Genomic DNA, 8,952 nt, shown 5'->3' on the forward strand with positions numbered 1-8,952 from the left:
GGATTAATGGTAGTAAACATCTGCCTGGGGATGGGGAGACACCTCTTATCAACAAGGGTGCCTGAACGAAGCATATTTGTATATCTAACCCTTAACTGCACCCCACAATATCATAATAAAAATATTGATTAAAAAAAAGAAAAATGAAGAATAGCAGGAAAGTGTATTAAGTCGGAGGGCAAAATGCAATAGAAATGAGGAATGTACTGTGTCCTGTTCTGTTGCTTTGTCTACTGGACCAAGAAAGAAAGCTGAGTAATGGGAGAGTAAACAGGGCAGGAATTATTATAAAAAATGCAAATTCTGAACTGATGAGGAAACATAACCATAACTCCAAAGCCTGTGACAGACCTCAGAATATCACCAAGTTCCCAAGGGAGTGTATCAGACAGCTGTGGACACAACTCTCAATTGACATTTTTAAGGAAGCACGGACACAATCAAACACACTCTGTAAAAGATTAAAGTATACCCTGGCCACGGCAATTTCAAAATTTTTGGAAATAATATTTGCAGAGGTATTGTCAACAACCGAAACGATTCCTTTGTGTTAACCGAAGACGTGTGGTCCAAGAACAATTCATCTTTTAAAACTGCACACCTAAAGAAATGATTTAAAAAACTAAGAGGAAAGAAGAATGTCTTTTGAAAACTTACTTCTCATGTTAACATCTATAGGGTTTACACTCGCAGCATGAACTTTGATAATGACTTCATTTGGATAGTGTATGATAGGGATCATCATGTTCTGAGTGAATCGAAGCACTTCATTCTTCCCATATCTATCGATCACCCAAGCAGGCATGACCGTGCTCCTTGCAGAGGTAGTACTGATTTTCCTAACTGAAGGCTTTTGAACGACTTTGCTTTTCCAGAAGCAAACCGCAGCACGTGCATTTCTTCTAAGCACCCAGGTCTTCAGAAATTCCATCGTCAAGCGTGGCCGAACGGCGCGCCTCAATTAAGATGCACTTTGACCGGATCAAACTCTCACCCCTGAATCCATTCCAGTTCTGCCAAACACAAAGGGTAGTTTCAAAACTGGGCGTTCAAAACTGAGCATCCGAAAATGCAGCTGACCCAAGGGTGCGTTATTCTGCTCTTCGCATCTGAAATACTCCAATTCAGGTTCCCGTCAGCATTCTGCCCATTCTCCTCCCTCTCTTAACCCCTCTTTAAAAAACAACAACAACAACAACAACGGCAAGTGCGCAACCCTCTTGGATCCCTGCCCTGTCCTGGGAGCCCTCAGCCGTACAAGCTGACACCGCTCGAGATCCGACACCCTAGAGAAGTTGTCGCCTGCCGCCACGACCCGGGCCCAGAGTCTCCTTGCCCGCCCGCTCTCTCCGTCGCCGGGGAGGCTTTGCGGCACCAGCCAATCGTGTGCAAGGATCATTTCCTCGGGCTGCAGTTCAACCAATCAACGAGCTCGGTGCTGAAGGGTGCGCTGACGATTAAAGATGGCTGCTCCCATGCCTTACTGCTAGCCGTCGTTGACCTTCTTTTCCCTCCTTGTCACCTGTCCCCTGGGGTGGCAGGCTGAGCACAAGGACCATGCTGGGCCGGACCCTTCGAGAAGTGAGTGGAGATGGGCCGCCGAGGATCCCGGGAGGGCGGAAAGTTTCGCGGACTCCGTGGACAAGGAGTCCCCGGGCCCGACCCCGCATCTTAAGCCGCTTCGCCGCCTCCTTCCCCTTAACTGGGTGGGGGATTCCGACCGTTCAATCCTGAGACTGTTCTCTCCATACCCATTCAGGAATTAGGGGGCCTTAGCGGGGAGGTCTCTCTTCACCGCGGAACTGGGGGCAGAAGTGACAGCCATTGGCTTCTCGCGATTAGACGTTTGCTCGAGACTGGGTTCGGCTCGGGAAGGTCTGAGCGAGCTTTGACAGTTAAGGAGGACTTCGCTGGGCCCCACTGCAGTCTCTCACGGTCCCCTACGCTCAGCTGCAGTTCTCGGTAAGGTGCCCGGCGAATTTGCAGTTGGCATAATCTGAGATACCGATGATTCCCTAACTCGTGTCTCCATTTCCTGGACATCCTTTTGAACTCTAGGCCCTATGCGTGAATGCCTTCTGGACAGTTCTTCCGAGTGTCCCATAAGTGCTTGAGATTCACTTTGACCAAAATCGAAGTCATCATTGTAAGAGGGCTTGTCCTTACCTTTCAAACTCTGTCCTAAAAACAAAGCCCTCTGATCTTTCCGAATTCTTAGTATTGCTCTTTTTAATGGCACAACGATTATCCCACTTACCTTTAGAGTCTTCCTCACCTCGTCTTTCGTATCCAGTAAGTCACTACGCCTCGTTCATTCTACCTTGTCGATATATGACTGGAATTTGCCCTCTCACGTTATTTCTGCTGTTGTGGCTTTAATTCAGGTCTTCTTGCTTTCTGGCTCAAGATTTCCCAACCTTTAGACTTACCTGGGGCCCTTGTTAAAGACTAGTGTGTTCCACTCCAGATTTAATGAGGTAAATGTGTGGTGAAGCCCAGAGTATGGCTTAATGGGAGATCCAGGTGATTTCTGGTGACCAGTAGGGGTTGAGGACTTAAACTGCCTTCCATCTTCCTTTTTGTATTTCACCTGGGGAGCTGCCCCTCCCCCCCTTTTTTCCAACTGGCAGTCTGCAATTATAATTATAGAAAACTATAAGTTATAATGAGAACTTTAAATCCACAGGCTTTGAATAGTAAGTAATTTTTCTCCAAATACATTATAATTTTACCATCTTAAGTATTATTTAGCATACTGTCAGTGAATAATCAAATTGGTCTTTTAATTTGATTATTCACTTATTTAAACTTATTTTAAAATAAAATGCGACTTATAAAAATATGGCATTTCCTTCTTCTGTCTCTTCCACTGTCAATCTAAATAACCCTCTTTAGGAAGGGAGACTCTCTAAAAGAAAATATTTATTTGAGAGTAGCAGTGCAATGGGACTATGTGTGCCATGGTAAACCATGTGCCTATTCGAGGGGGTTGGGACAAGAGGACGTTTAAAATGAAGAGGATTACATACATTATTTTGAATCAGTTATCCTTGACTGCAAGGATCAATAACAAGGGTGGCGTCATTTCGAGGTTGGATAGGCAGTTGCTGGACAGACACTCTTGCAGACAGATTATATACTTGCAGAAGTATTTGCGTGTGTATACAGTTGCAGTGGCCTTTGTGCAAAGTTATGGTTTTGGCAGTCTTTTGTGATAGTTCTTGTTATCAGGCATCATCAGGCATCTGTGCTTGCAAATCTTCCCTTCATGACCTTCCCTAGCTCCATTTGTCAAGGTTTTAACAAATGTGACTCTATTTTAATTTTGACAACTGTAATGTGATAACCTCAAATCTGAGAGGGCTTGCGGCTTAATGTTTACCTATTCCAAAGAAGTCACCTGGGGGTCCAACAGGGAAAGACAATGGTTTATGAAAACTACTAGGAGACACTGATGGTGGCAGGTGAAGAATCACACCCTGAGGTAGTATAGCAAGGAGTTTTATAATCCAAGCAATCAAGTTCATTAGTCAAATTGTTCTATGGTATTTACAGTTGCACTGATTAAGAGCCACAACTACATTGTTTTCAGCCTTGCATGGTCACCTGCATTCTATGACATTACCAGCATTGACCAGAGACCACTTCCTGAAGGAGAGGGGGGATGGAGAACAGAGGGGAGGGGGAAGGGAGAAGAAAGGGGGTGAAGGGGGGAGGGAATGGGCTGGGGGGAAAGCAGATCATGTCTGGACAATACCCCACAAGAACTTTCACACTCCCTTAAGCTCCACAGTTTTTTGGTGCTTCCCTTTTCTGATGTGTCCAGGGAGCCATTATGAGAAACAACTTTTGCCTCATGGGGGAGGAAAACAGTTTAGGGGAGGTGACCCAAGGGAAGACAGAGAAGTTGCCTTGGCATGATTGCTCTCACTTAGTCACTCCTTTAACAGATACTTATTAATTCCTAGTGTGCAAAGCATTATTTGGTGGTTATTTTTCCCAGGCCCACAAGTATCTTCTGTCCACTTTGTGTTTTTTTACTTTGCAGTACTGATGCCCCAAATTCTACCAATTACTAACTGATTCAGTACATATTGTCTTTTAAATATGTACAGATGCCTGGGAGGGTTGAATGATTTTTTTCATTCATTATCCATTATAAGCAGTTCAAATTGCTTCATAACCACATAGCTGAAATCAGTTGAAGAGAGGGAAAACTTGCTGGGGAAGAAATTAGAAGCAGGCTGGAAACTATGCACATCTGAGGCCAATTTGAGAAACAAAAGCGAAGACTTAGGGTAGCATAGGAGCCCTGGGTAGAGGCATGAAAAGGAAGTAAAATGCCAAATAGGTAAAATTCCTATGTGTAACTTTTACTCAGGTACATTCAGGAAGGGGGAGGAGTCTTACCTTTTTTTTTTTTTTTTTGAGTCAGAGTCTTACTCTGTGGTCCAGTCTGGAGTGCAGGGGCATGCTCCCCGCCACTGCAGCCTCAACCTGTTGGGCTCAGGCAATCCTTCCACTTCAGCCTTCCAAGTCCCTGGAACTACAGGTGTGTGCACCACACCTGGCTAATTTTTTTTTGCTTATTGTAGTGACAAGGTCTCACCAAGCTGCCCAAGCTGGTCTCGACCCCTGGGCTCAGGCATTCTTTTTGTTTGGGCCTCCAAAAGTGCTGGAATTAAAGCGTGAGCCACCATGCCCAGCTATCTTTTTTTTTTTTTTTTTTTTTTTTAGATAGGGTCTCACTCTATCATCCTGGCTGGAGTACAGTCGCATGATCACAGCTTGCCACAACCTCAAACTCCTGGGTTCAGGTGATCCTTCTATCTTAGCCTCCCAAGTAGCTGGGAGTACAGGTGTGTGCCACCATGCCTTGCTCATTTTTAAATTTTTCTAGAGACAAGGTTTCTCGCTATGTTGCCTGGGCTAGTCTCAAATTCCTGGGTTCAATTGATCCTCCTTCTTCGGCCTCCCAAAGTGCTGGGATTACAGGTGTGAACCTCTGCACCCAGCCTTTACCTTTGTCTTTTGTGACATGATCCCAGTTCTTATAAGAGCCACACACCAGGCTAATATTGTTAATCCTAAAGTGTAATTAATGATGTATTCAATTGGTTTCTTGGAGGTCTAATCTAAGAACATTTGTTCTGTAGGGAAATAGATTCCAAATTTTATTCTATTTTATTTTTTTGAGTTGGAGTTTCACTTTGTCACCCAGACTGGAGTGCAGTGGCTGCTCCCAGCCACTGCAGCCTCAACCTGCCGGGTTCCGGCGATCCTTCCGCCTCCGCCTTCCAAGTAGCTGGAACTATAGGCGCGCGCTACCACGCCCGGCTCATTTTTTATTTATTGTAGAGATGACATCTCACCAAGTTGTCCCGGCAGGTCTCAAACCCGCGGGCTCCCAAAGTGCTGGGATTACGGGCAGTGCCACTGAACCTGGCCGAATCCAAATTTTAAACAACTCGTTTATCCATTCACCTACCTTTATTGAGCACCCCTGTGTTCCAGGCACAGGAGATTAGCATTGAAGACAAACAAAAGTACCTGCCCTCCTGAAACCTACATTTTTTTGTGGAAAAGTGAGCATTAAATAAGTCTTTTAAAAGTAAATGATATAATTTCAGGTATTATAAGTACAGTGGAGAAAAATTAAGTAGAGTTTAGCTTGAGAACTAGTTGGGGAAGCTGGATGTTTTAGGTAGGGCGATCAGGGAAGACTGATCTGATTGGGTAATATTTAACAGACCAGAAGGATACAAAGGGTGACCCCTGGGAAGATCTGGGAGAAGAGTGTCCCAGACAGTGGGAACAGTGAGTACAAAGACCTCGAAGCAAGAGCATGCTTGACATGTTCAGGGAATAGTATGGAGGCCAGCATCCCTGGAGAGGAGTGGACCAGGCTAGGAGCCGGAGAGCTTAGAAAGGGGCAGGAGCCCTGCCCCAGAGAGCCTCTGAGGCCACAGTAGGGAGTGTGGGTTCTACTCTGAGTGTCTCTGGAAAGTTTCAAGTCTGTGGACATGATCTGATTTAACATTTTAAAAGCACCTTCAGGTTACTCTTAAGGACTCTGGCTTGTAGGAGGGCAAATGAGGAAGCAGGAAGATCAATTAGAAGGCTACTGTGTTGGCAACAGGTGATGGCAGCATGGATGGAGTGGTGGCAGGAGAGGTCGAAGGCAGTGTGCATTGTTTTTTAAGTTAGGGCATGCAGATGGGTGGGATTTGGGGTTTGAGGGAAAGAGAAGAACCAAGGCGGATACTTAGGTTTTTGAACTGGTCAGTTGGGGGAAACGGTAGCACTATCAAGATGGGAGAGATGCTGAAGGGAGCGTGTTTGGAAGGAAGAGGTTCTCGAGAGTTCTGTTTTGGATGTGTCATTTTGAGACGCCTCCTAGATATCCAAGTGAAGATGTCAGTTAGGCAGAGGGATACAAGAATCCGGAGCTCAGGAAAGAGGCGAGATACAGGGATATAAATTGGCCAGAGTATAAAGGTAATTAAAGCTTGATGGCCGGGTGCAATTACCTGAAGGTTCAGTGTGAGTATAGAAGAAAGCTTAAAACTTTCCAACACTTAGAGGTAAACAATGCAAAGTAGAACCAGCAAAAGAGGCTTAAGAGAATGCCTTAAAGAATGCCCACGGTGGCAGGAGAGGAACCAGGATAAATACAAGTGAAGACAAGTTTTTCAAGAAGGCCGTGATCACTTGTGTAAAATGCTGCTGAGGAGTACTGTACAATGAGGACTGGCCTTGACTACAGATTTCGGAATGTGGAGGTTGCTGATGACCTTGACTTAAAACCTCATGGAATGATGAAGACAAAAGGATGAACACAGTGTGCTAAAGAGAGAATGTGCACCCACCACCTGGATGCTCAGCCCTCAAGGGCTCTCCTGGACCTTTAGTATTTATTGAGGCAATTTTTTAAAAAGACATTTATTTTCCAAGTGAAACTCTGATGTTATCTGAAAACTTAATAAAAATGTCCTCCTCTTTGTTACAGAGGAATAAATGCCAAAATACCTTGCATGGAGAGTAATTATACAGCATCCCTAATCCGAAAATCCAGAAGGAAAATACCCCAGAATTTGAAACTTTTTGAACACCAACAAGATGCTTACGTTTATGTTCAAAGGAAATGCTCATTGGAGCATTTTCATTTTGGATGTTTGGATTAGGGATGCCCAATTGGAAAATGTATCATGTGAATACAGTATTCCAAATTTTGAAAATTTCTGAATACAAAACACTTCCTGTCTCAAGCATTTGGGATAACTACTTAGCCCATAATATGGTAGTAGGTCAGAGCACAGACTTTGGAGACAAGATCAGCCCTTGGTTGAATCCCAGCTCTGCTACTTTTTAGTATGTGACCTCAGACAGGAACTTCAGTTTTTATCTCTAAAATGGAGATAGTAATATCAGCCCCTCAGTATAGATGTGAAGATTAAATTAAATATAAGGCACCCAGGACAATGCCTAGAACTAAGTGCTAGCTATTATTAGCATTAATTTTGTTACAGGGACAAAATTATGAAATTACATCTATGTACCATTTTCTCTCCCCCGTCTTTCTAAGAAGGGTGGTTCCTGAGTAAGTTTTCTTTATTTTTCTAAGGAAGGATTTTAGTTTTCTATTGCGATATAACAAATTAGTACACACTTTGTGGCTTAAAATAACCTAGTCTTATTATCTTACAGTGTTGAGTCAGAAGTTTGGGGGTGGGGTAGCCAGGTTCTGTGCTCAGTCCCATGAGACTGAAATCAGGGTATCCCTGGGGCTGTGCTTCCACCTGGGGCTCCAGTCCTCTTTCCACCTCATTGGCTGATGGCAGAGTTTGTTTCTGAGATCATAGGATAGTGGTCCTGTTTCCTGGCTCGACTGTTAGCTGAGGGACAGGCGCTATGGGGTGACTGGAGTTGACATTTAGGGGAGGTGACAGGTATTAGTGATGCTGTATGGTGTCTGGCAATGGCCAAGAGAGGTCACTGGGTTGAAGGAACTGGAAAGCTAGGTATCAGTATCAGGGTACACGGACTTGATGTTTAAAGTGAATAAAAGTGACAAGAGGAGCAATAGTAACATAGTAACAAAGATGCCAGAGAACCAGGTGCTAGAGTCCTCAATAAATGAAAAGCAGTACCAGGGAGACTGGCATGTATTCTCCCAGGCATGAGCTTCAGGTGAGCTTGAGAGAAAGGGAAAGAAAAAGGCCTCGAGGAACAAGGACACGGTACGTGCTAGAAAGACACCAAGCAGGAGAAGCAGTGGCCACTAGAGAAGGAAGGCCTAGTTGATTTAGAGAGAAGATGGACTAGGGAAAGAAGAAAGAATTGTTAACAAAAAGTTTAAAGTTGGCTTTTCAGATACGACACCTGCAGTCTTGTCCTAGGAGAGCTGGACGTACAATTGATACTTCCTGCTCCTCATGCTCCCTCCATCCTAGCTAATTAGTATTTCTGTTTTTGCTTCTCCTTTCCAATTCCCTTATTGATTTTTCTCACATCTGGAGTTCCTCAAAATAGTCCTAATGAAGAGCAGAACCACTGCTGTGAGTGCTCCTAGGCAGCTCAGCTCCTGCCCTTCTGACCATGATCGGAACTCCTTAGCCTTCACTCTTGTGCCTGCTGGTTGGCAAGTCAGAAAATATTGGAGCAGAGTAGGCATTAGGGAGCTTGAGGAGAGTCTAGGAGGAGAGAGAGTGGGAGGTACAATCTACCTCGTTATACCTCACCTGAAGGGGGCGGGGTCTGCCTGTGTCTCTGTCTCTCTAACTTTGGGTTTAGCCAGCTGTCTCTGCTCCGCCTTCCACTGTCCTCTTCCCACTCTGTCTACACAGTATTACAACACACTGCTCTCTCTCATTTCTTTCTAGCCATTTTCTTCTAAAGAGTTTACATTTTGTACATGCTTTTCTTTTTTTTTCTTTTTTTTTTTTTTTTTGA

General features: G+C 44.4%; 2 protein-coding genes across 2 annotated transcripts in view; one reads left to right on the forward strand and one right to left on the reverse strand.

Annotated features, from left to right (window-relative positions):
* Positions 1 to 1,294, reverse strand: part of RTN4IP1 (reticulon 4 interacting protein 1) — a 60,186-nt gene extending 58,892 nt beyond the window's left edge. The window contains exon 1 of the mRNA XM_008067063.1: positions 658 to 1,294. Coding sequence (XP_008065254.1) covers positions 658 to 931 — 274 coding nt within the window. The 5' untranslated portion in view covers positions 932 to 1,294. The remainder of the gene's footprint in view (positions 1 to 657) is intronic.
* A 145-nt stretch (positions 1,295 to 1,439) lies between these two features.
* QRSL1 (glutaminyl-tRNA synthase (glutamine-hydrolyzing)-like 1) overlaps positions 1,440 to 8,952 on the forward strand; it is a 30,958-nt gene continuing 23,445 nt past the window's right edge. Inside the window, exon 1 of the mRNA XM_008067064.2 lies at positions 1,440 to 1,581. Within this exon, the coding sequence (XP_008065255.1) occupies positions 1,558 to 1,581 (24 nt within the window). The 5' untranslated portion in view covers positions 1,440 to 1,557. The remainder of the gene's footprint in view (positions 1,582 to 8,952) is intronic.

This window comes from Carlito syrichta, unplaced genomic scaffold (genome assembly GCF_000164805.1).
Source record: "Carlito syrichta isolate Samal-C Ts95f unplaced genomic scaffold, Tarsius_syrichta-2.0.1 Scaffold309276, whole genome shotgun sequence".
In the NCBI taxonomy this organism is placed as follows: domain Eukaryota; kingdom Metazoa; phylum Chordata; class Mammalia; order Primates; family Tarsiidae; genus Carlito; species Carlito syrichta.